Raw genomic sequence first — 26,632 nt, 5'->3', positions numbered from 1 at the left:
TCGTATACTTGAATGTCATCTTAAGAAAATACAACAAGAGTAGGGGAGTTGCTATGTACTCATGAAGCGAGTGGTACAAGAATTAGACAAGTTACCTTGTTATTATTGCTGAAATCTGATCTTTAGATCTTAACCTGACACGTGTAAAGGAGAACAGGTGGGAAACAGGATCAGAATATAACCAGGCCAGGACTACCATCCCTAAGCATGTTCATGTGCCCCAACTGTCCCACTCTTCCCTACCCTCAGTGATGTTTCCGTTGGGAGGAAACACATTCCCACTGGGAGAGAAAGTAAAGCTCACAGCCAACGGCATCTTTGGATGTACAGGAGACGTCCTTTCTCTTTTACACTATAGAACAGTATGTAGTACAAAGTTAGGCTCTTTATTCAGACAGTAGAGTAAGGCACAGCAAAATGAGAGGGCGGGCTATCTCCATGGCAACAGAAAGTCTCATAAACCAAGTTCTTGAGTTCTGTCACACAGACTCGTCCTGGATCAGGAGAAGAAAGGCTTTGACTTGATACAAACAAAACCAGGCAGCCTGGCTACACTGTGGAAGGGTGGCTGGCTGTATGCTCTCTGGTCAGGCCTTCTGGAAGTGCTCGGTGAGGACATCGAGCAGCTCCTGCTTCTTCAGCCCGCCCTTCAGCCCATACATCCTGCAGGCTTCCTTCAGTGCGGGCACCGTGAGCTTACCCAGCGTGCCCTTGCTGACGTGGGCCTTCAGCTCCTCTTCGGACAACTCCACCTTGGGCCTTTTGCTTCCAGAACTTTCATCATCTGAGGACAGAGGTCAGGTGGGAGTGACTGGAAAGGCTACCAGTGGGATCCCAGGTATATGGCACAGGGGCCCTCATGTGATCAGGGCAGCAGCTAACCATCTTCCATAAAGCTGTGATGCCCACCTAGCACACCTTGGGGAAGACAGGTGTCTTGATAAGGCAGCTTCAGTTATACACAAAATTTAAAAAGTATCACATCTAGGAGGGAGTTAAAGGTCATAAGTCTTACCAGTTTACCCCAAACTCCTGATCATTCTGGGTGAGCAAGTCATTCATTCCTTCCTTCCTTTATTCAAAAAGCATTTATACTTTCAAACTATACTACAAAGCTACAGTAATCAAATATAGTACTGGCCCTGAAACAGACACACAAATCCGTGAAGCAGATAGAGTCCAGAAATGAACCTGCATTACATGGGCAATAAATATGACAAAGAAAACAAGAATAGGGGGAAAAGACAGCCTCTTCGATACGTGGTGCTGGGGAAACTGGGCAACTATGTGCAAAAGAATCAATTACTTTCTCACACCATACTTTAAAAAAACCTCAAAATGGATTAAAGGGTTAAATGTAAGACCTGAAACCATAAAACTTCTAGGTGAAAACACAGGCAGTATGCTCTGTAAGCTGTGCAGTGCAGCCAGAAAAAAAAAAAACCCACTGAACATCCATGCCCAGCTGCTTACTTTGTTTTCGCTTGGTTACTTTTCCCTCAGGATTATAATCTGGTGGGTAGACAAGTTCCTTAAACTCATCCACAAGGGAGCCCAGTCTTTTATCCATTACTTCAGTCTTGGGCACTAGAAAATAAAAACAAGAAGAGTGGCCTGGTGAGTCACAAGCCCAGCCTCTGCCCAGTCCAAATCTACAGGAACCAGAGAAGAAAATATGGAATTGTTGAGACGGGGAGGTATAAGGCGGCTCCAGGAGGCAGCTCACCTGGCCACGAAAATGTTCAGTAAAAGTCTAACATTTACCAAGTAGCTTCTAACAATTGCCCTTAATGAGCACAACAGCCAGGCACTCTCTTAAATGCTTTAAACTTACTATTATTTTTATTTACTCCTCCCAACAATCTCTGGAGTAGGGAAACCTCTCCTCATTTTACAGAGGTGGAAATTCGAGAGGTTAAATTACTTTGCTGAGGTCAAACAGCAGAGAAGGGGCAGAGGTGAGAACAGGGCTAGAGCCAGGGGATTCAACAAGAGTCCCTGCCTTCAGGGCTTACAGGCCAGGCGAGAGGAGGTAAAATCACCAACGCAGCAGAGTCCGGCAGTGCCGTGAAGGAAGAGGCCACACAGGCATGCGGGATCACGGTGGGGCAGTGGCCAGGAAGGACTCTGTGCAGACAGTCTGGCAAGCTGAGTCCAGTCTCAGCAGAAGGCACGGGAATGAGAGACAGCAGGTGGCACAGCTTGCAGGTGGGGTATGAGGAGGGCAGGACCAGCAAGGAGGCTAGAAAGGCAGCATGGCGAGGCCACGGAAGCCTCAGATGCCTGCCCAGGAACTAGGCCTCAGGCTAAGAGTGTTGGGGAGACTTTTGAAGGGCTATGAATGGGGGAGCGATGTGATCAGACTGACATTTTGGATCTCCCTGCAGGCCAGCTGTGCAGCGTATGAACTGAAGGAGGGTGAGAGAGAAGACTGAAGTGGTGCGGGGTCAGGGGCATGCCAGGCCCAGCTGACAGTCATCACCATGACCCAGGTCCAATAACTCTTATGCTTTTAAGGCTGGCTCCTTTTGTCTAGTATGAAAGAGAACATTAATAACTGGGAAGCCAAGAAGGCCAAACTAATGGTTCTGATCTTTTCAACCTCTGTCTAAAGTCTCTTAAATCCAACCTGTTTTCCACTGGGTATTTACTGACATCGCTAAATGTCATGCATCCTTTTCCGAAATACATCAGAGTCACAATCCAGACAGGGAACAGCAGGGAGCTCAGAGGCCAGGCAGATCTCCTCCATGCCGGGTAAAGAGGTACATTTTCTGAAGGCAGAGCATGCCATCTGATGGAGCAGCAGTGGGCACAGCGGTTCAGAGCAAGGGCTCTGGGCCAGCTCACAGGATTCTGAACCTAAATCCATCTACCACTACTACTTAGTGCCTGGGGCAAGTCACTCCCTTCTCTGCAACCTAGGATAGTAACAGCACCTACCTCATGGTCATCAGGAATAAATGAGTCAACACATAGGACAACAGTACCCGGCACACAGCAAGCACTCAATAAATGGTACAGATTGTTGTTTTTAACTTTTACCAACACGGAGTCATAGGTGGCCTACTTCAGAGATGGGTCTCAGAAACCTGGCACTGTCTCCTCCTTTTACTGCGGAACTGGCCAGATCTGTTCCCAGGCAATCTAAGCTGGTCTAGAAAATCTCTCGAGCAGAGATGACCTGAACAACAAGGTCAAGTACTTAGAGGCTGCCAGGAAATGCATGCATAGTACTGGAGCAGGAAAAATTAACATGAAAGCCTCCCATGAAAAGAACTTCTCAGCTCGGTTATGGCCTCCTTACATGTCAGGTCCACAGTTTGCTCAGGCTCCATCAAATCCAGCGCCAAGGCTTCCATGTTCCTGAAGTGCTGCTGCAAGACTGGGTTCTCAAAGCTGTCACTTCTGATAAAACAGTAACATGAATAAATTTTAAAAGATGTAAATATTTAAAAAATGAAAATAAAAACTCAGCTGAGACAGTCCAGGCCCAAGGTCAGCTGAGAAACACACCCAGGGTAAAACAGCTGGGAGTCTTCTCTCTTGAATCAACCTCTTTCTTACCAGTTTTCAATTTATTGTCTGATGCTAAAGATCCAAAAGTGAACTTAAAAGCAAAACAATACCCACCTATCTGTCTGACACTGGCAGCTGTGGGCAGAGACACAAATAGAGGAGGCAGGGCCAGGGGAGGCACGTACAGAGAAAAGATGGAGGACGGATGATGGGCGGTGAGGAGATAATGAACTCGATAGTCTCTTCTACCATATTCAAAAGCAACATGAGAGTAAAAACGAGAAAGAACCTAGAGGCATACAGTCCTAGACTTGAACCCTGGCCCCCGTTCCTTTTAGCTGGGTGATCTGGACAAGTTGCCGCACTCCTCTAAGCCTCAGTTGCTTCATCTGTAAAATGGGCAGGTTCTTATGAAAATGCCATTGAATTATCTAAATGAGATACTGTTGGAACTGTAACTAAAACAGTGCCTGACACATGATAGAATCTTAACACTCCTTCCATTTGTCCAATAAAGGACTATATCAGGAGGTTTCCTTTGAAGGAGGAAGGTCAGTTTGCTCAGAAGTAGCCCAGAGACAAAAGATGGAATGTGAAAAAATGGTGTCACTTTACAAAGGTTCTGGGAGATGGTCTACATGCATGTGAGGGGGAGTAACTGGAATTATATAATTATCCTTTTAAGCTTGCAACAGTTGACACTGGATTTACTTACTTTTACTTGCTGTGTGACAACAATCAAGAAGAAGGCCATCCAAGAACCTCCTCCTTACCGCTTCTTTGTTGAGCAAACTCAGCTAACTAACTTGGATTTCTCAGCACAACAGGCCAACCAGCTATAAACACTTCGCACAATTCCAGACCTTTCAGTCTCTGCATAGCTTCTAAAGAGTTATAAACCATCAGTTAATGGAAAATAATAAAATCATATTCTCCTGGTCTGTGTTTAAGTCGAAACTCCAGTTAGAGCTTCAACTCAAGAGGCAGATCCAAAAAAAAGCCTGTGAATAATGCATCACTCGCCTGTACTTGAAGCGGAGCTTCTGAACAATAGCCTTCATCTTGTCTACCTGCTCTGGGTTGGCCATGACTTTTTCGGTAAAGGGCACCTTCCGTTTGTCATCAGCATAGGGCAAGAAGACGAGCTGGAAGCCTGAGGAAGAAAGGTATGTCTTCAGAGACTTGACCTAATAAAAGGCTTCAGTCACCAAGCTGTCGTTTTTCTCTTAGCCCCGATTCACCCTTTTGTGTCCTGTGCTGCTGGGGCTGACTTCCCCGGTGGCTCAGACAGTAAAGCGTCTGCCTACAGTGTGGGAGACCTGGGTTCAATCCCTGGATCTGCAAGACCTCCTGGAGAAGGAAATGGCAACCCACTTAGTACTCTTGCCTGGAAAATCCCATGGACAGAGGAGCCTGTCAGGCTACACTCCATAAGGTTGCAAAAGAATCGGACACGACTTCGCGACTAACAACATCAACCTTATAAATACACAATTCCCAGGCTCCATTCCTAGAGACTCGGCTTTGGCTGGTCTGAGCTGGTATCCCATGAGTGATTCCAAAGCTTAAGCCAGGTTCAAAAGCCCTGAAATCACCTCTTCCACCTACCTGGGGGAGCCAGCTGAATTTTCTGGTCATCCAGCTCCTCTTCCTGTGGCACCAAGGCCACAAAACAAGGCGGGGTGTTCTGGCGCGGTGTGTATCTGCACACAGCCAAGACCTCCTTCTCCAGGCACTTGGTGAGCAGAGCACTGAACAGAGTTGAGCTCCCTGGAAAACAAACGTCCCAGGGGTCTACATCCTAAAGGTGTCTCCTCCTTTCTTCCCTCTTGGCCCAAGTTATAAGCCTACAGGTTCTCTTCAATTTTCTTAAAAGGACTTTTGACACTTAGATAGGTCAGGGGTGACGGACCCAGAGCAGAGGGAAAAGTTGGGGGAGCAGAGGCACAAAAAGGAAAGGAGTAAGAGATTGGGAGCATCGAACACTCCATTTAGGAATGTGAATTACTGATGTCAGTTCACTTTCACTGTCATTAGGCTAATGATCGGAGAAGGCAATGGCACCCCACTCCAGGACTCTTGCCTGGAAAATCCCATGGACGGAGGAGTCTGGAAGGCTGCAGTCCATGGCATCACTGAGGGTCGGACACGACTGAGCGACTTCCCTTTCACTTTTCACTTTCATGCACTGGAGAAGGAAATGGCAACCCACTCCAGTGTTCTTGCCTGGAGAATCCCAGGGACAGGGGAGGCTGGTGGGCTGCTGTCTGTGGGATCGCACAGAGTCAGACATGACTGAAGTGACTTAGCAGCAACAACAGGCTAATGATATAAGCCTGAATTGCTAATGAAAACCAGTCAGGTCCAGATTCCAGGGGGTTCATTAGTTATAGCACAGAGGAATATAGGTCTGGACAGATAAACCCAGTGGTCAAGTTCAGTTCAGTTCAATTCAGTTGCTCAGTCGTGTCCGACTCTGCAACCCCATGGACTGCAACACGCCAGGCCTCCCTGTCCATCACCAACTCCCGGAGCCTACTCAAACTCATGTCCATCGGGTCAGTGATGCCATCCAACCATCTCATCCTCTGTCCTCCCCTTCTCCTCCCACCTTCAATCTTTCCCAGCATCAGGGTCTTCTCCAATGAGTCGGTTCTTCGCGTCAGGTAGTCAAAGTATTGGAGTTTCAGCTTCAGCATCAGTCCAGTGGCCAAGTTCATCCATCTCTAATTGCAACCCAAAGGAAGATGCCAGGTTTGTGTTCTGTTTTTCCCAAACTCCCTATCTGATGCCTCCAAGAAAGAATTTTAAAGCAAGTAAGTTTTAAATATGCTAATTTCATATCCCCTCCTGGATATTCACAATATGTATCAGTGTATTGTAGGTCCTAAACCAGATCACCTGACCTGCCTCTTGAAAAATCTGTATGCAGATCAGGAAGCAACAGTTAGAACTGGACATGGAACAACACACTGGTTCCAAATACGAAAAGGAGTCCATCAAGGCTGTATATTGTCATCCTGCTTATTTAACTTATATGCAGAGTACATCATGAGAAATGCTGGACTGGAAGAAACACAAACTGGAATCAAGATTGCCGGGAGAATTATCAATAACCTCAGATATGCAGATGACACCACCCTTATGGCAGAAAGTGAAGAGGAACTAAAAAGCCTCTTGATGAAAGGGAAAGAGGAGACTGAAAAAGTTGGCTTACAGCTCAACATTCAGAAAATGAAGATCATGGCGTCCGGTCCCATCACTTCATGGGAAATAGATGGAGAAACAGTAGAAACAGTGTCAGACTTTATTGTTTTGGGCTCCAAAATCACTGCAGATGGTGACTGCAGCCATGAAATTAAAAGATGCTTACTCCTTGGAAGGAAAGTTATGACCAACCTAGACAGCATATTCAAAAGCAGAGACATTACTTTGCCAACTAAGGTCCATCTAGTCAAGGCTATGGTTTTTCCTGTGGTCATGTATGGATGTGAGAGTTGGACTGTGAAGAAGGCTGAGCACTGAAGAATTGATGCTTTTGAACTGTGGTGTTGGAGAAGACTCTTGAGAGTGCCTTGGACTGCAAGGAGATCCAACCAGTCCATTCTGAAGGAGATCAGCCCTGGGATTTCTTTGGAAGGAATGATGCTAAAGCTGAAACTCCAGTACTTTGGCCACCTCATGCGAAGAGTTGATTCATTGGAAAAGACTCTGCTGCTGGGAGGGATTGGGGGCAGGAGGAGAAGGGGATGACAGAGGATGAGATGGCTGGATGGTATCACTGACTCGATGGACATGAGTCTGAGTGAACTCCGGGAGTTGGTGATGGACAGGGAGGCCTGGCGTGCTACTATTCATGGGGTTGCAAAGAATCGGACACGACTGAGAGACTGAACTGAACTGAACTGAAAGAAATCTTTGTTTAGTCCCATGTTTCTAAAATAAGAAACGCTTTCAAAACACCCAGTAACGCCTCCTATACAGTTTCCAGCAGCAGGCATTTGGGAAATGCTGCTCGGTAAACTGCCTTCTACATCACTTCTTCGTTTACCCATGGCCTGTGCCCCTTACCATTTATCAGGGACTCCTCGGGGTACACGAACAGGGAGGGCCTCAGGTAATGGTGCTTCTTCAGCATTATCAAGGGCTTGAAACCGATGAGAATCAAACCTGGTTCATCAAACCGCTTAAGCTCTTCTGTTTCCTCTTTCTCTAATACAATCTGGCGATGCCCATAGATCTATAGAAAGGGAAAGACGAGAGCCATGTAAAGAGGCTACACAGAGACAAAATGGCTGCTACATGACAATAGCGAGTTAAAACCGGCGTTCTTCTAAGGGGCAAGAAGCACCTTCCTCCTACCAATAAGAATGGACATTCATTGAGGGCTGACCAGGCACTGCACTTTTGCCATCCAGTTTATCATCTGTAACAACTTCTTAGGCGATAAATGTTAAAAACTCTGCTTTACAGATGAGTGTGGCACCCCACTCCAGTACTCTTGCCTGGAAAATCCCATGGACGGAGAAGCCTGGTAGGCTGCAGTCCATGGGGTCGCTAAGAGTCGGACACGACTGAGTGACTTCATTTTCATGCATTGGAGAAGGAAATGGCAACCCACTCCAGTGTTCTTGCCTGGAGAATCCCAGGGACGGGGGAGCCTGGTGGGCTGCCGTCTATGGGGTCGCACAGAGTCGGACATGACTGAAGCGACTTAGCAGCAGCAGCAGCAGTACTGATGCTCAATAGTTACTAACTTGCTCCAGGTTATACAAGTGAACTGGGCCTTGAACCAAACCACATCTGTCTGGTGTTAAAGACCTGGCTCTTTAAGCATTTATGCTTTCTCTCATGTAACAACATGTACTAAACTCTCAATCCATGAGGTTGCAAAGAGTTGGACACGACTTTAGTGAACAACAACAACAAACTCTTGGCACCACCCCGACACATAAAGGATGCTCAAACCTTACCTATTCATTGAGGACCTATGTCAGGTACTGTGAGAGGTCTCAGTACGAGAGGCAGACACACACACATCTCTTTCAAACGTCTGTTACTATCTGTTACACTTTCAAATGTCAGCATTTGCATCTGGAGCCTAAATATGTGATTTGTAACAGAAATTAGTAACAATCAAATTTGAGTTTTATTAAAAAAAAAAAAAAAAAGAGCTCTTAAGATTTTTCTTATAGGCACAATGAATCAAGAAAGAAACTCAGTAACCAGAAGAGGTACTGCCTATCAATAAACCAACATAGAAAGCTGCTGCTGCTGCTGCTAAGTCGCTTCAGTCATGTCCGACTCTGTCCGACTCTGTGCGACCCCACAGACGGCAGCCCATGAGGCTCCCCCGTCCCTGGGATTCTCCAGGCAAGAACACTGCAGTAGGTTGCCATTTCCTTCTCCAATGCATGAAAGTGAAAAGTGAAAGCGAAGTCGCTCAGTCGTGTCCAACTTAGCGACCCCATGGACTGCAGCCCACCAGGCTCCTCTGTCCGTGGGATTTTCCAGGCAAGAGTGCTAGCTACCTCCAAAATGGAAGGGGAAATTTCTTGTCATCTTCTCCTTCTCGAAAGTAGGGCAAGACACTCTGGCCTGAAATTTGTGCTCCAAAAAACATCTCAAGGGTTGAATCAAAGTAATATCTAATTTTAGCCACTTAGTTGATCCTCCTAGGTCTTGAACTTATGCAAAATTGCTCTCCCACATTTTGCATAATTAAAAAGAAAGGATGACTTATTCAACTTTAATTTTAGATATCAAACCTTTCTACAGGGAAGTATTATATTCAACATGCTGAGCTGAGATAAATCATAATGGAAAAGAATATATATATAAATATATATATATAGATATATATGAAAGTGAGAGTTGCTCAGTCGTGTCTGACTCTTTGGAACCCCACGGACTGTAGCCTGCCAGGCTCCTCTGTCCGTGAAATTCTCCAGGCCAGAATACTGATGTGGGTAGCCTTTCCCTTCTTTGAGCAAGCCAGGGACTAAACCCAGATCTCCCACACAGCAGGCGAATTCTCTACTGACTGAGCCACCAGGGAATCCCAAGAATACTGGAGTGGGAACTTCCTGACCCAGGAATCAAACCCGGGTCTCCTGCATTACAAGTGGATTCTTTACCAGCTGAGCTACCAGGGAAGCCCAAGATATAACTGAATCACTTTGCTATACAGCAGAAATTAACAGAATATTGGGACTTCCCTGGTGGTCCAGTGGCTAGTGGTGGTCCAGTGACTCCACGCTCCCAATGCAGGGGGCCTGGGTTCCATCCTTGGTCAGCAAACTAGATCCCACGTGCCACAACTAATAATAGTTTGAATGCTGCGACTAAATAGTAAAGATCCTCCGTGCCACAACCAGAAGATCCTTCATGCCACAAGGAAGATCAAAGATCCTGCGACTAAGACCCGGCACAGCCGAATTAATTAAAATCCTTCTACAGATTAAACAAAGGTGACAGGATGAGACATAAGGTTCTACATTCTTAGTCAGTCTTTCAGATTAAGGAAGGCATGCATGTATCATTTCAAAACACGGGAAGAACTGTGATTAGTTTGGCAAAACAACAACAACAATAACAACAACCGTCTCCCTTAAAAAAAGAGTACACTTCACATCTAACACACTTCACACTTTCCCTAACTCATCTTCCTTGTTGCTGCTTAGTCACTAAGCTGTGTTCAACTCTCGTGACCCCATGGACTACAGCCCGCCTGGCTCCTCTATTCATGGGATTTCCCAGGCAAGAATACTGGAATGGGTTGCCATTTCCTTCTCCAGGGGATCTTCCCAACCCAGGGATCAAACCTGGTCTTCTGCACTGGCAGCCGGGTTCTTTACCACTTGAGCCACTAAGGAAGCCCTTCAGCACAGTGGTAAAGAATCTGCCTGCCAATGCAGGAGATGCAAGAGACTTGGGTTTGATCCCTGGGCCGGGAAGATTCCCTGGAGGAGGAAATGGCAACCCACTCCAGTAATCCTGCCGGGGAAATCCCATAGACAGAGGAGCCATGGTGGGCTACAGTTTATGGGTTGCAAAGAGTTGGACACGACTGAGTACACACAACTCGCCTACCCAGTCAACTATAAAACCCTTTCTGCCATGGTACTGAGCAAGGAATTAGACTGTTGAGACTCAGAGTAGCATGTGCTGAGTGACTGAGAGATGAAGTTTTCACTGACGTCTCTTTCAAATAACGGGGTCTAACTTTCTAGCCCCTAAGGTATTACTGATCCAGATGCCATATTCCAAAGGGTAATGACAACAACTTGGCTGGAAGGATGCACACATGAAAGGTTACTTAACTGGTTAGACTGATCCTGTCTCCCTCCTCAACAGTTCAACAGGACAAAATTCAGTTAAGAAGGAAGACCTACCTGGGACCTCTTGGTGTCACTAGGCAAAAGCAAACTGCCTGTATTTACATTAAATGTCCGGGTCTTGGTTTTCACTGGTTCATTGGTTTCACGATAAAGCCTCACTGGAGAAGGTCTGTAAGCCTTCTGGACCATATTATAAATGCCAACAGTGAGAGCTACATCTTTGTTGAGTTTAAGCTTCAACCTGAAGGAGAGAAAAAATTTTAAATTTGGACTGAAAGATTATACTTTCCTATCTAAAATTCCTTCATGGCTCCCAAGCCCTGATTTGTTTTATCCCGTCCAATAATTCAAGCTCTTTGAATACAAACATAAAGCATTTTAATAATACAATGGAGTTTGCTATAATACATCTTAGGGTCTGTATCACAAAAAATTAGTTTCAGAACATATTATTAACTCCTTAAAAGAATGATAAAGAATGTACTGTAAAGATTTTTTTAATTGAGTCTAGCCATTTATTAAATCAATTTACAGCTCTCCTCTCATTTAATCATCATCATAACCCTATATGTACTATGTTATCTGTGCTTTCTGCTTGTCTGGTATACCTTCCCTCTTCTTTTAACCATGAAACCGCAATTTTTCTTTGAGAATCTCCCTTTCCCTACTGCTCTGGGAAAATGTCCAGCAAAGTACCGTGCCCTACCTTGACCAAAGGATGGGCATATCTTGTCCAGGCCAAGCCATCAGACTTGTTCCTGAGAGTCTGGAAACAAAGAGCTTAGGACGGTGCCTGGCACATAATAATCATGCAATAAATAATTATGTTATTTTATTATAACAACGACAAGTGTAATAATTTTCTAAGCCTTAGGCAATTCGTTTTCAAATAGCTCCAATTTATTATTATTCTATCCAGTACCCTATAATGACTCTTTCACAAAATAGTAAGACTAGCTACCGTTTATAATTACGTTATTCCTTTTAATCATCACAGCAGTCCTTTAAGGAGGAACCATTTTTGCTCCCATTTTACTGAGGCTCAGAGAAGCTACATGATTTACCCCAGGCCACACAGCAAAGGGGCCAGGACTATAATTCAAATCAATCTGACTCCATAACCTACTTTCAACCACTGTTTCATCCTCCCTGCCACTTCCACCAATATGCTAGATTTCCAAACTGGAGTAGTAACAATATTCTACTGTTTCACGAAGAGGGGGAAGGTGATACGGTGCTTATTTGAGGAAAAAGAGAAATTTCCCCCCTCTTTTCTTGGGGGAAACAGAGACCAACAACAAAACTATTAACTACAGCAAAGAGATGCATCTTGGTTTCCTTAAAAAACTTCATGGGTTTTCTAGTGGAATTGTAGTTTTTGAAAACAGCTCAAAAACTACCAATGGTCGTCGTCTTCTCTACTGAGGAAAGCTGTCTAAAATCAAAGCCTGATGCTCTTCAGTAAGAAACACTGAAGAGGCTTTAGGATTCTAATCCTAACTTCTCTAAAAGAAGATAATCCAACCCTCTGGTTCCCATGGCTCAGATGGTAAAGAATCTGCCTACAGTGCAGGAGACTCAGGTTCAATCCCTGGGTCTGGAAGATCCCCTGAAGAAAGGAATGGCAATCCACTCCAGTATTCTTGCCTGGAGAATTCCATGGACAGAGGAGCCTGCTGGGCTCCAGTCCACAGGATCCCAAAGAGTCAGACATGAGGGAGCAACCAACACTTCCTCTTTTTCATTTTTAATAAGAAACTAGAATAACACAACAACAATGATAATAATTAACATGCATTGAGTTTTTGTTCTATATGAGGTACTACTGTTATCCCCAATCTACAGAGGAGAAAAAACTGACAATGTCCTCGAGAGTGAACCTGGGGACACCGTTAGGCCACAGCTGTTTACCCCAAAGGAGTGGAGAGGTGTGTTACTTCTGACAAACAGCATACCTGCTCTGTCTAGAAAAAGAAAAGCAAATAACTTGTGTCATCCTGAAATAAAGCACATTTTTTAAGAGGAACACAGTGAGGCAGTGGTATAACCCAGAGCTGGTACAACCCAGAGCTAAGTTGCCAAGAAGGTCAAAGCTATGCATGGCTTATGATTAGTTAGGGGCCTTGAAGGTGCTGACCCAGGCTTAATACCCACCTGTAGAGCACACGCTTCCTGGTCTCCTTGGCGCGAACCTTCCTCAACAGGTCTTCGAGCTTGCTAGACTCCTCAAAGTGAATCCCTATGTCCTCATCCTCTGCTACGATAATATCTCTGTAGAACAAGGATATGTCAAAGCCTCCACGTTTCTTTAGGTGCATCAAGTCAAGGAAGATACCTGGGGCGAGGACAGACAACAATGAGGGGAAACAATTTCCAGCAAGGGACAATTTTTTTCAGTTAAGTTTAAATATGCTAAACAAATGCTTCTAAGACTAGATTGATAATAAACATTTTCAGGACTTAGAGAAAGTGGTTAAGGGGATTAGCTGCTCTAATGACTTCAGAAAGGTTATTCAAAGAACCACCATTGGTGGTGGCACTGAAGTCAAGAAAAGCTCACTCCGGTAGAGTGCTTCGGACAGCTAATGGCCTGGCCATTTTCACTGGGAATGTTACGTAAGGGTTTCCCCTAGCTTCACTTTATTTTTTCATTTTCCTCTGAAGGGTGAAAAGCAAATATTTAACGTCAGCTATAAAGAAGCAATAAAACATGACTTAGCAACTAAACAATGACCAAAATAAAAAACAACAGAAGGGACTTCCCCGATGGTCCAATGGTTAAGACTTCATGCTTCCACCACAGGGGGCGTGAGTTCAATCTCTGGTTGGGAAACTAAGATTTCCACAAGCCACACAATGTGATCAAATAAATAAAGACTGGAGGCCTCTCCTTTGGGGAGAGGGTGTACTATCCTTTGTTTGCTGAATAAAACTGAGCTATAATGGAGCTGTTGAAAAAAAAAAAAAAAACACCAGAATGAGAATACCAACCAGTGTCCCGGAGATCCCCAGCTTTGGTCCTGGCCCGGCTGGCTTTGGCACTGTCATCACCGTGGGGGTCATCTTCATTGGTGAAAAGCATGATCCTCTTATGGCTCATCTTGAACTGGACGTCGCTGAAGAGGTTGGCACAAACCCACAGCACTTCACTTAAGGAGTAATCAGAGCCGTGGCCAATTTGGTCTTGGAAATATTTCTTCCCCTCCTGCCCCTTAAACTTGTCAAGCTCCTGCACTCGTTTAGCACCTGATCGGAGACAGGGGGTTAAATGAGCAGCAAAGTCAGAACGGTGTCAGCGGCCACACGTACAAAACCAACAGAAGGGCCTAGGGTCTCTTTTACACCCAGCGCTGATTAACCCACGCCACAGAGGTCCACATCCCAGGAAGAACCCCCTTGTGCAGGAAAGCATACTCCCAGTCAAGATGTCATTGCTTCCTCCTCCACAGCCCTCCTTATGCCTGGCAGTTACCTTCTCATGTGAAAGGGAAAGGTTGATCACAGAATACTATTGACCTGGATTATCCAATTCCTGTAAGACGTAAATATTTTTGAAATTCACTGAATTTTTGTCCTTCTTGGTACCATAGAACACCACTGCCAAGAGATCTCGATTACTGCTTATGATCTTATTGGTGTATACGCTCCGGATGCACTGAAAAAACAAAAACAAAATTTCAGTTAATATTATTTACCACTAAACTTAAGCTCCACAAATTCCTAGTAGGGCACTCAATATATGTGCTGAATTTGTACATGGCCTTTGAGTAAGGCATGACTCCTACCTTCAGGAAACTCACAAACCAGTGAGAATGCTGGCCATTTACATTATGATAACAAAAAAGCAGATTGTGATAAAACACAGAACAGAAGTATAAGCAGTTCCTACTATAATAAATCAGAGAATTGAAACCAGGTATATACCCAGGAAGGAAACTCTACTATAGGGAAATAAATAAATAAAAGCCCAGCACTAGAATCAGAAATGGAGAAGGCGATGGCACCCCACTCCAGGACTCTTGCCTGGAAAATCCCATGGATGGAGGAGCCTGGTGGGCTGCAGTCCATGGGGTCACGAAGAGTCAGACATGACTGAGCGACTTCCCTTTCGCTTTTCACTTTCATGCACTGGAGAAGGAAATGGCAACCCACTCCAGTGTTCTTGCCTAGAGAATCCCAGGGACAAGGGAGACTGGTGGGCTGCCGTCTATGGGGTCACACAGAGTCGGATACGACTGAAGCAACTTAGCAGCAGCAGCAGCAGAATCAGAAAACCAGAATTTGAGTCCCAATGATGTCATTTACTTCAGTAGCTGAGTCTAGACAGACCACTTTATCATTTCTCTAGTAGCTTGATACTAAGAAACAAAATATACATGAATAAAATTTAAGCAAATGTTAAATATATGTGACCTGGGGGCTTCCCTGGGGATCCAGTGGTTAGTGACTTAGCAATTAAACCACCACCACCAGTGGTTAAGAATCCGCCTACCAATGCATAGGACCCAGGTACTATCCCTGGTCCGGGAAGATCCCACAGGCTGTGGGGCAACTAGGCCTGTGCCCCACAACTACTGAAGCCCACGCACCTAGACCCCACGCTCTATAACAGAAGAATGAGAAGCCCAGAACCCCAACTAGAGAGTAGCCCCCAATCCCTACAACTAGAGAAAAGCCTGCAGGCAATGAAGACACAGAGCATCCAAAAATAAATAAATAAATAAATAAAATGTTTTTTTAAAAAAGTATATGTGACCTGAAATAAATCTGTAACTACCAACAGCATTTTTTGAAATAAAATTTGCTTAACTACACATTTAAAGACATCAGTATTCCAGGAAAGTTCTAGCCATCCATTTAAACCAAAGCCAGCATGTGATAAATCAGTGTCTCATAAGTGGGTCAGGCCTTGTGGCCTATAATTCTAGAGACACTGACAAAATTAAGTTTCTGATTCTGCAAAGCTGAGGAATAAACCATCCCTGGCAACCCCTCTCCATATCCTGCTTGAGACTCTGCCTGGTCTTCCTCCTTAGCAACTCTCTCCTGGAATGCAGAACTTATATATGGCATGTCTAGTCATTGACAGTAATCTTCACGGCAAGGAGTCATTTTTTAAATTTAAAATTTTTATTTATTAAGTCTAAAGACAATTAAAATCTTTAAGGCAATCATTTCTATAAATATTTTAATCTATTCTTTGAGCACTCTACAAACTTCTATAAAAACCTGGTGAGGGTTTCTTCATGTTCTAAAATAAACCACACACAGAGACAGCACATACAAACTAAAACAGAATATAAGTAAATGTTTTTTCCTTGCTCCTTATCAAATACATTATGTTCATCTGTGAATGTTCCACTTATTCACTGCATAATACAGCGGTTCTTTCTGGGTTCTCTAGGTATTCCCATTTCACTGAGCCCTGTAAAATTACACATAGCAATCTTTCTACATATACTGTAAGTGTATCATCTTGGGGCAGAGGGTATATAGCCTTCATCACATCTCCTAAGAGGCCCGTGATCCAAAAAATGTTAAAGCGGTGTTCCTCAAAGAGTGATCTGCAAGCACTGGCATCACTTTGGAACTTCGCTGGACAAGCGTTTTCTTTCCTTTTTGGCCTCTGTATGTGGGATCTAGTTCCCCAACCAGGGATCAAACACAAGCCCCCTGCAGTGGAAACATGACCACTGCACCACCAGGGAAGTCCCTGGAAATGCAAATTCTTGCACTCTGCTCTAGACCTATAGGATCAGAAATTCTGACTGCGGGGCGAGGTCCTACAATCTGTGTCAACAAGCCCCGCATGATGTAGGTTAAAGACTGAAAACCACTGCTTTAAGGTTCAAAATTGTTTTTATTCTTTTTTTTAGATGCAAGATATTCTGACTTGTCAACCGAAAGAACTATTTATATAGAAATTAGAACATGAGAAACCTCTCTTTGATTCCCAACTGCAAAAATATGAGAAACAAGATATACAATAAATCCTTAGAAATTCTTCTCTGTGGAGAAATAGTAACAGGTTTAATTGAGGTGAAATTCACATAACAAAACTAACCATTTCAAAGTGAACAATTCAGTGTTCAATTAATACACTCACAATGTTGTACAGCCACCACCTCTATCTGTAACGGTTACCAAACATTTTCATCATCCCAAAAGCAAACCCCATACCCATTAAGAAGTTGCTCCCCATTCTTCCCTCCCCCTCCAGCCTGGGGCAACTACCCACCTGCATTCGCTGTGGATTATCTATTCTGTATTTCATATAAATGCAAACATACAGAATGTGACCTTTTGCCTGGCTTCTTTCACTTAATGTTTTCAAGGTTCAATCACCTTGTAGCTTGTATCAGTACTTCATTCGTTTTTATTGCTTCAGTCCATTTGGCTTCCCCGGTGGCTCAGTGGTAAAGAATCCGATTGCCAATGAAAGAGACTCAGATTTGATCCTTGGGTCAGGAAGACCCCCTGGAGAAGGAAATGGCAACCCACTACAGTATTCTTGCCTACAAAATTCCATGGACAGAAGAACCTGATGGGCTGCAATCCATGGGGTCACAAAAGAGCCAGAATGGCTTAGTGACTAAATAACAACAATAATATTCCACCTAAATATAAACTTCAATACTTTGGCCATCTGATGTGAGAACTGACTCAATGCAAAAGACCCTGATGCTGGGAAAGATTGAAGGTGGGAGGAGAAGGGGATGACAGAGGATGAGATGGCTGGACGGCATCACTGACTCGACGGACATGAGTTTGAGTAAGCTCTGGGAGTTGGTGATAGATAGGGAAGCCTGGCGTGCTGCAGTCCATGGGGTCCCAAAGAGTAGGACAAAACTGAGCAACTGAACTGACTGACTATATATAAACATTTTGTTTATCCATTCAAAAAGTTTTAGAATGAGATAGGGAGTGGTGACATGAATGACTAAATACCTTAAAACTGTATACTTCAAAATGGTGATGAAATTACTTCCTAATTTTGTTTTGTGAATTACATCTCAATCTAAAAAATGAAAATATTTAATTTTGACAATTTGACACAGCAGGTACTATTATTATTTCCATTTTACAGATGAGAAAATGTATAAAAGCTTTAGCAACTCTCTTAATATCATACAGTTTGTAAGTGGCAGAATTAGGATTTGAGAAGCTGTTTGTTATTTAATTGGGTAAATACCCAGGAGTTCCCCTCCTGGGTCAAATAATAAGTCTATGTTTAAGCTTCTGAGGAACCGCCAAACTGTTTTCCACAGCAGCTGATCCATTTCATATTCCCACCTGCAACGTATGAGGGTTCCACTTTATCCACATCCTTGCCAACACTTCCTATTGTTCTTTTTTTGTTTTTAATTATACCAGCTCTAGTGGGTATGATCAGAGAAGGCAATGGCACACCACTCCAGTACTTTCATGCATTGGAGAAGGAAATGGCAACCTACTCCAGTGTTCTTGCCTGGAGAATCCCATGGACAGGGGAGCCTGGTAGGCTGCAATCTATGGGGTTGCACAGAGTCAAACACAACTGAAGCAACTTAGCAGTAGCAGCAGTGGGTATGAACTTCATTTCAGTTTTGGTTTGCACTTCTCTAATGCCTAAAGATCTGATAGATAGAGTGCCTGATGAACTATGAAATGAGGTTCCTGACATGGTACCAGAGACAGAGATCAAGACCATCCCCATGGAAAAGAAATACAAAAAAGCAAAATGGCTGTCTGGGGAGGCCTTACAAATAGCTGTGAAAAGAAGAGAAGCAAAAAGCAAAGGAGAAAAGGAAAGATATAAGCATCTGAATGCAGAGTTCCAAAGAATAGCAAGAAGAGATAAGAAAGCCTTCTTCAGTGATCAATGCAAAGAAATAGAGGAAAACAACAGAATGGGAAAGACTAGAGATCTCTTCAAGAAAATCAGAGATACCAAGGGAACATTTCATGCAAAGATGGGCTCGATAAAGGACAGAAATGGTATGGACCTAACAGAAGCAGAAGATATTAAGAAGAGGTGGCAAGAATACACAGAAGAACTATTCAAAAAAGACCTTCACGACCCAGATAATCAAAATGTGATTACTCATCTAGAGCCAGACATCCTGGAATGTGAAAGTCAAGTGGGCCTTAGAAAGTGCCGGGAGCCAGCACGGGAGATCCCACCCATGACAAGGTCATGCGGAAGAGACCTAACGGGCAAGGTGGATCAGGACTCGAGGGACCCCATGGACCTGCTCGAGCATCTACCCCAAAACCAGAATCTGTCTGTCTTACTATTTTATGTCTTCACTAATGCTTTCTGACATTAACAGGGGGCTATCCCCAACCGCCGTTCTCTGGAGAAAATCAGCTTAGGGCTCTAGTTAATAAGTCTCCTGGGCATGATAAGTGAAAGTGAAAGTGAAGTCGCTCAGTTGTGTCTGACTCTTTGCGACCCCGTGGACTGTAGCCTACCAGGCTTCTCTGTCCATGGGATTCTCCAGGCAAGAATACTGGAGTGGGTTATCATTTCCTTCTCCAGGGGAATCTTCCCGACCCAGGGATCAAACCCAGGTCTCCCGCATTGGAGGCAGACACTTTAGCCTCTGAGCCACCAGGGAAGATCTGGGCATGATAGGAGTGTTTCAATTCAAACCTTTCTGATGGCTTTCTAACTTGCCTGACAGGTTTATCCGGACTTTTACAACCATGCCTGTGATTGTTCACAGCCTCCCAACCACGAGAGGCACGGAAAGCTTAAAACATTCTAAAAATATAGAGCCTTTTGAGGAGTTAAAAATTATTATAGTAGTACTGGTGGAGGGTTTCATTATTGAACCAATGCTTGCTGCTGTGTTTTCATATCTTTCGTTGTGTGCCTGGGAGTGCATTAATTAATATAGTTGATATATAGAAATACAAGTAGTAGCCTTGGTATTAACATTAAACCTTGAGTTAATAAATTCTCTGTTACAGCCCACTGCACCTTTGCCCTATAGGAATGCAACTTTATCTAGTGCTTTTGGAGAATGGTGCTAGACTTTAGAAAAATGACCTTTAGAGAAAATAAGTATTTCTTTGGAAGGAATGATGCTAAAGCTGAAGCTCCAGTACTTTGGCCACCTCATGCAAAGAGTTGACTCATTGGAAAAGACTCTGATGCTGGGAGGGATTGGGGGCAGGAGGAGAAGGGGACGACCAAGGATGAGATGGCTGGATGGCATCACAGATTCGATGGACGTGAGTCTGAGTGAACTCTGGGAGATGGTGATGGACAGGGAGGCCTGGCGTGCTGTGATTCATGGGGTTGCAAAGAGTCGGACACGACTGAGCGACTGAACTGAACTGAACTGAAACTTTATCAGAACAAAGAGTCATAAAATGTTATCAGGCCTCCTGGCCAGAAGATGATGTAAATCACCTAAGACCTTTGTAAATGGAAAGGTATGCAGAAAGAAAGCCTGGTCTCGATAAGGGTCAGGACTGCCGACCCTGCATGACTCTACATCTTCCATTATTCTCTATGTACAACTTAAGGTATAAAAGCTCCTTTTGAAAATAAAGTTGTGGGCCTTGCTCACTGAGGCTTGGTCTCTCCGTGTCATTCTTTCTCTTTCTCTTTCTTTTTCAGGTGATTCCCCTGGAGCACAGAGGTTCTCTGAGTTCACTTTTCTGCCAGGGCTTCTAAGACCCTCTCAAGAAGGTGCTCTGCACCTTCGCCTGAGGGCGAGAGGGCACCTGAGGCCTTCGTGAACAGAGCAAGTCCCATGTAGGTGCTTTATCGGCTTTCTGTGTAAACCAAGGAATATCAACCTCTTCCTCTCCTCTACTTTCTTAACTGCAACATTCATTCTCTCTCTCTCTCTCGCCGACACCGTCTCTCCTGCGGGTACCCCTGGATCCTGCTGGGGCTGGACCCCGGTAAGAAAGCATCACTACGAACAAAGCTAGTGGAGGTGATGGAATTCCAGTTGAGCTATTTCAAATCCTAAAAGATGATGCTGTGAAAGTGCTGCACTCAATATGCCAGCAAATTTGGAAAACTCAGCTGTGGCCACAGGACTGGAAAAGGTCAGTTTTCATTCCAATCCCAAAGAAAGTCAATGCCAAAGAATGCTCAAACTACCACACAACTGCACTCATCTCACATGCTAGTAAAGTAATGCTCAAAATTCTCCAAGCCAGGCTTCAGCAATATGTGAACCGTGAACTTCCTGATGTTCAAGCTGGTTTTAGAAAAGGCAGAGGAACCAGAGATCAAATTGCCAACATCCACTGGATCATGGAAAAAGCAAGAGAGTTCCAGAAAAACATCTATTTCTGCTTTATTGACTATGCCAAAGCCTTTGACTGTATGGATCACAATAAGCTGTGGAAAATTCTGAAAGAGATGGGAATACCAAACCACCTGACCTGCCTCTTGAGAAATCTGTATGCAGGTCAGGAAGCAACAGTTAGAACTGGACATGGAACAACACTCTGGTTCCAAATAGGAAAAGGAGTACGTCAAGGCTGTATATTGTCACCCTGCTTATTTAACTTCTATGCAGAGTATATCATGAGAAATGCTGGACTAGAAGAAACACAAGCTGGAATCAAGATTGCTGGGAGAAATATCAATAACCTCAGATATGCAGATGACACCACCCTTATGGCAGAAAGTGAAGAGGAACTAAAAAGCCTCTTGATGAAAGTGAAAGTGGAGAGTGAAAAAGTTGGCTTAAAGCTCAACATTCAGAAAACGAAGATCATGGCATCCGGTCCCTTCACTTCATGGGAAATAGATGGGCAAACAGTGGAAACAGTGTCAGACTTTATTTTGGGGGGCTCCAAAATCACTGCAGATGGTGACTGCAGCCATGAAATTAAAAGATGCTTACTCCTTGGAAGGAAAGTTATGACCAACCTAGATAGCATATTCAAAAGCAGAGACATTACTTTGCCCACAAAGGTCCGTCTAGTCAAGGCTATGGTTTTTCCTGTGGTCATGTATGGATGTGAGAGTTGGACTGTGAAGAAAACTGAACACCAAAGAATTGATGCTTTTGAACTATGGTGTTGGAGAAGACTCTTGAGAGTCCCTTGGACTGCAAAGAGATCCAACCAGTCCATTCTGAAGGAGATCAGCCCTGGGATTTCTTTGGAAGGAATGATGCTAAAGCTGAAACTCCAGTACTTTGGCCACCCCATGCAAAGATTTGACTCATTGGAAAAGACTCTGATGCTGGGAGGGATTGGGGGCAGGAGGAGAAGGGGTGATGGAGGATGAGATGGCTGGATGGCATCACTGACTCAATGGACGTGAGTGTGAGTGAGCTCCGGGAGTTGGTGATAGACAGGGAGGCCTGGCGTGCTGCGATTCATGGGGTCGCAAAGAGTCGGACACGACTGAGCGACTGAACTGGACTGAACTGAATGCCTCAAGATGTCGAGCGTCTTTTCATGTGCTTTTGGACATTTGAACATCTTTAGAGAAATGTATATTCAGGTCTTGTGCTCATTTCTAAATTAGGTTGTCCAGGGCTTCCCTGGTGGTACAGTGGTTAAGAATCCTCCTGCCAGGACTTCCCTGGTGGTCCAGTAGTTAGGAATTTGCCTTGCAATGCAAAGGACATGGGTTCTGTCCCTGGTAGGGGAACTAAGACCCCACATGCCATGGAGCAACTAAGTCCACGTGCACAACTAGAGAGCTCGAGTGTTGCATCTAAGACCAACGCAGCCTAATAAATAAATGATTATTAAACAAACAAACAAAGAATCCTCCTATCAATGCAGGTGACATGAGTCCAATTCCTGGTGGAGGAAGATCCCACATCCCGAGGATTGCCTGAGCCAGTGTACCATGACTACTGAGCCCAGGCTCTAGAGCCCAGGAGCCAAAATTACTGAGCCTGCATGACCTAGAGCCCACGTGCTGCAAGGAGAAGGCCCCGCAATGAGAAGCCCTTACAGTGTAAATAGAGAGCAGCCCCGCCTCGCTGCAACTACAGAAAACCTGCATGCAGCAACGAAGATCCAGCACAACCAAAATAAAATTAATAAATAAAAATTAGGTTGTTTGTTTTCTTGCTGTAATAATCTTCCACAATCACAAGTAATACTCAGCTTCCACATAATTACTTACAAAAGGACTTACCTCACAGCATAATTGTTGGAACTTCTTTCCTTCCTTTACACAAACATCTCTAGAGAAAGAGGAGCTGACTTCTACTACCAGAGCTAACACAGAAGGTGGGAGCAATGTATTCCCAGGGTCAGAAGTTCAAACCCAAAATAAAATGGGCCTGCTCTCCAACTCCTGCTACTCTTTCTCAGCTGCAAGTATAGGTAGCCATCCTACGAGGCTAACCACCATTTATCAATCCAAACAAACTTTTCTAAGAGTCCACATTTTTTAAAGGGGTGTTAATACTTTTTTGTTTGTTTAATTAAATGAAAAGGTAGTCTCACCTGGATGCTCATGTCAAAAGGAGTCAACTTATCTTTATCCTGAGATTCAAACATGGCCCTGGAAGCGTCAACCAAGAAAATCAAACTATCTCTTCCTGAATATGAATAATCTCCTATGGGGGGAAAAAAAATTTGAAGGAAGTATTTGCAGTTGTTTCACATTTATCATGTTTATTATTCATATAAAACAAATAGAAAAAGCCCATTAAGCAAAACTATAACCTGATGAATTATTATAAGATGAACGCCCCTAGGGAACTCCTTTGTGGTCCAGTGGTTAGGACTCCATGCTTTCACTGCTGAGGACACAGGTTCAATCCCTGGCCAGAGAACTAAGATTTGGCAAGCCATGCTCATGCAATGCAACCCAAAAGAAAAAAAGGCAAGCATTCTTAAAATCAACAGCACATTAAGAAATTGAATCTTGCCAGTCACCCCTGAAGCCCTCTCCAGGTCCCCTTCCAATTTTAACACCCACCTTCCTCCCAAGTGTAACCACCATCCTGACTTTGGTAATCATTTTTCATTATTTTTCTTTATAGTTTAATCATCCAAGCCAACATTTCTACACACTGGTTTTGACTTAAAAAAAAAAAAAAAAAAAACACAGTTTTTAAAGCCTCTTAATCCATGGATAGCCCCTCTGTCTTTTGTCTCTTATAATTTATTTGCCGAAGGACCTAGATACTATGTCATATAGTTTTCCACCTTCTGGATTTTGCTTGACTACATTCTTCTGATGTAGATTAACATAGTTCGGTCTTTTCCACAAAGGACCTATAGAGACTTCATCAGATTTGGTGTTCTTTTTTTTTTTTTTTCTGGCATAATTACATTATAGGTGATGTTGAGTTTTTCATAAAAAGACATATAATATCTGGTTGTCTCCCTTTTGACTATGCTTCTTCCTAATGCAATAAATTTATTTACCCATCTTTTCTAAAGCAATACATGTCAAGAACCTCAAAGAAAAATTCTACCTTGAGCCAATAAATTTTACTTCTTAGGAATCTATATTAAGAAAATATGATATGGAAAAACCCTATGCAAAAATTTCCACAATGTTGTTTATTAAAGTAAAACTAAAATGTCCAAAGGAAGGTAGACTGAAAAAATTCACAGCACATTTAAAATGAGTCAGAGGCTATATTTGCAGTTACATGGAAAGATATATCTATAGTACAGTAAAGAAAAAAGGTACACAAAGTTATGTTTAAAATTCTTTTTGAAAAACATAAAATTTGAAAGTATAATTAAAAAGAAGGAAATATAAGCACTATGATTACAATTATATAAAAATCAGATACAAACAAAAACAGACTATATATACTTAGGAAACACATAGTCTGAAAGACATAGGAAGGAAATATGCTAACTGCCAAAATGCTAGTAATGGCTGTGTAAGAGTGGTAGATTATGTAGATTACAGATCTTCCATTTTTATATTTCTTATATTTCTCACTTTTAATAAAAATACTTTAAAATTTTCTACCCAGGACTTAAATTAACCATATGTAGAATACATGATTTCCTAAAAGAAATCAACCCTGAATATTCATTGGAAGGACTGATGCTGAAGCTCCAATACTTTGGCCACCTGATGCAAAAAGCCAGCTCACTGGAAAAGACCCTGATGCTGGGAAAGACTGAAGGCAAAAGGAGAAGGGGGCAGCAGAGGATGAGATGGTTAGATAGCATACTGCCCCAGTGGACATGAATCTCAGCACTCTGAGAGACAATGAAAGACAGGGGAGGCGAACTGTAGTCCATGGGATCCCAAAGAGTTGGATGCAACTTATTAACTGAACAAGACATGCAACCCTTGTTTCTTTTCCTTTGGCCTATGTGTTACTGTGTTGCCTGAACACATACTCCCAAAACACCAGGCTAAGGTGAAGGAATGACTCTTGTATCTGTGTTGCTAACATTTACTCTTTGGTTGCTGCAGTTATTGTAGGGTGAAAGCATTTTTGCACTGAGGTCCAAGAATGAGAAAAACTACTTTCCTGGGTGAGGAAGGTTCTTACCTGAGCCACCTAAGGTGACCGTTAATACCAATGTTTCAGCGTAATTTATTGGAGCTCAATCTATCAGTGCCCAGCCAAAGTTTAAGACTAGGAATGTACCATAGACTAGAGTAGGACCCGAATAAAAGTGCCTAGGGCTTCCCTGGGGGCTCAGCTGGTAAAGAATCAGCCGGCAATTTGGGAGACCTCGGTTCGATCCCTGGGTTGGGAAGATACCCTGAAGAAGGGAATGGCTACCCGCTCCAGTATTCTGGCCTGGAGAATTCCATGACTGTATAGTCCACAGGGGTCGCAAAGAGTCAGACATGACTGAGCAACTTTCATTTTCACTTTCAGAGCAGCTCTGCAAAGTTCAAAGGGAGGAAAGTACTGGAGATTCTCTGGGGAGAGAAGGGTGGGCCAGGAGACAACAAGGGTCATCCAGCAGAGATAGGCAGGGAAAGTCTTTCACACACACACACAATGGTACATGTTAATGAAAGTCACTTACCACCTGCTTCAAGGCCCTCTTCTTGTTCTTCTTCCTCATCACCCTGATTTTTGTAGTAAGACTCCCACCCTGACATGTTGTTACTGCTCACTAGGTGAAAGAAAGCGAAGATCAGTAACAAAGTAAATTTAAACCTAAAAGTTATCCACTCCTAGGATCCTCTGAGATCTGTCCTAAAGGCTATAGGTTACTTGTGAGAAATGTGGATGCTGGATCCTACTGCCTGGAGTGCTTGGTAATTGAGATGCAAAGGTAAACGGGCATGGGGACCATTTCTGAAGCAGCCTCTCCTGAGCTATATCCCTTACGGACGATTCAGGGCCGGTGGCCCGTGATAACCCCTCTAATGGGTGTGCTTGGGTAGCCTGACCTAGTGGTCCAGTCTCGTCTCCGGCATCATCTGGACTGGAGATTCCCAGTCCAGGGTACTCCGTCTCTTAGCAGACCCACTTATCCTCATCCCGACCCCAAATCCTCCCCAACTCCTCAGCCAGCTATGCCCACTGAGGTCTCAAACGAAGCCGCCCTCCAAGGCCAGGTGCCGCCTTCTCCCCGAAAGAAGAAACGGAGATGAGAGGCTGTCTCCTCCACCCCCTCGGGTGTGCACACTTCTCGCTGACACCGCCCCACCGCGAGGCTACGGGCTACTCGCAAGTCTGAATAGGCAAAGCAGAATGAAGCCAGCCCTGGCCAGCAAACAACAAACAGAGAACAGCCCCTTCCCGCCTACCTTGAACTCAAGGAAGAGATCAATTTGGGCGGAAGGCGGGGCGCCGCGCACGCGCAAGCTCCTGTTCTTGCACCCAATCAACTCCGCTTACGTCATC

At 43.9% G+C, this 26,632-nt stretch overlaps 1 protein-coding gene across 2 annotated transcripts; it reads right to left on the bottom strand.

Moving 5' to 3' along the window:
• Positions 1 to 398: 398 nt before the first annotated feature.
• Positions 399 to 26,563, bottom strand: XRCC6 (X-ray repair cross complementing 6). Of its 2 annotated transcripts, XM_068970529.1 has the most exons (13): positions 26,536 to 26,563; positions 25,806 to 25,895; positions 23,289 to 23,401; positions 14,376 to 14,514; positions 13,851 to 14,105; positions 13,014 to 13,194; positions 10,914 to 11,100; positions 7,591 to 7,759; positions 5,128 to 5,289; positions 4,543 to 4,672; positions 3,308 to 3,408; positions 1,474 to 1,587; positions 399 to 784 (listed from the first exon to the last, which is right to left on the bottom strand). In XM_068970529.1, exons 2-13 carry the CDS (start codon positions 25,879 to 25,881, stop codon positions 588 to 590), a joined length of 1,824 nt encoding a protein of 607 aa, XP_068826630.1. In that variant the 5' UTR covers positions 25,882 to 25,895; positions 26,536 to 26,563; the 3' UTR covers positions 399 to 587. The 2 variants fall into 2 exon arrangements, 1 of the variants encoding a protein (XP_068826630.1); XR_011144820.1 differs by lacking the exons at positions 399 to 784; positions 1,474 to 1,587 and having other exon boundaries at positions 3,397 to 3,408; positions 4,235 to 4,672.
• Positions 26,564 to 26,632: the final 69 nt, after the last annotated feature.

The sequence above is a fragment of the Capricornis sumatraensis genome, chromosome 4 (genome assembly GCF_032405125.1).
Source record: "Capricornis sumatraensis isolate serow.1 chromosome 4, serow.2, whole genome shotgun sequence".
NCBI lineage: Eukaryota > Metazoa > Chordata > Mammalia > Artiodactyla > Bovidae > Capricornis > Capricornis sumatraensis.
Note: the sequence above shows the minus strand (reverse complement) of the source record. Positions and strands in the feature narration are given on the sequence as shown.

Excerpts from the sequence above, each read along its gene's own strand:
- XRCC6 (XM_068970529.1), bottom strand. The coding sequence starts at position 25,881 with ATGTCAGGGTGGGAGTCTTACTACAAAAATCAGGGTGATGAGGAAGAA. Across the intron at positions 11,101-13,013 it reads AGGAAGCGTGTGCTCTACAG|GTTGAAGCTTAAACTCAACA; the intron begins GTGGGTATTAAG and ends TCTCTCCTTCAG. Across the intron at positions 7,760-10,913 it reads GTGACACCAAGAGGTCCCAG|ATCTATGGGCATCGCCAGAT; the intron begins GTAGGTCTTCCT and ends CCCTTTCTATAG.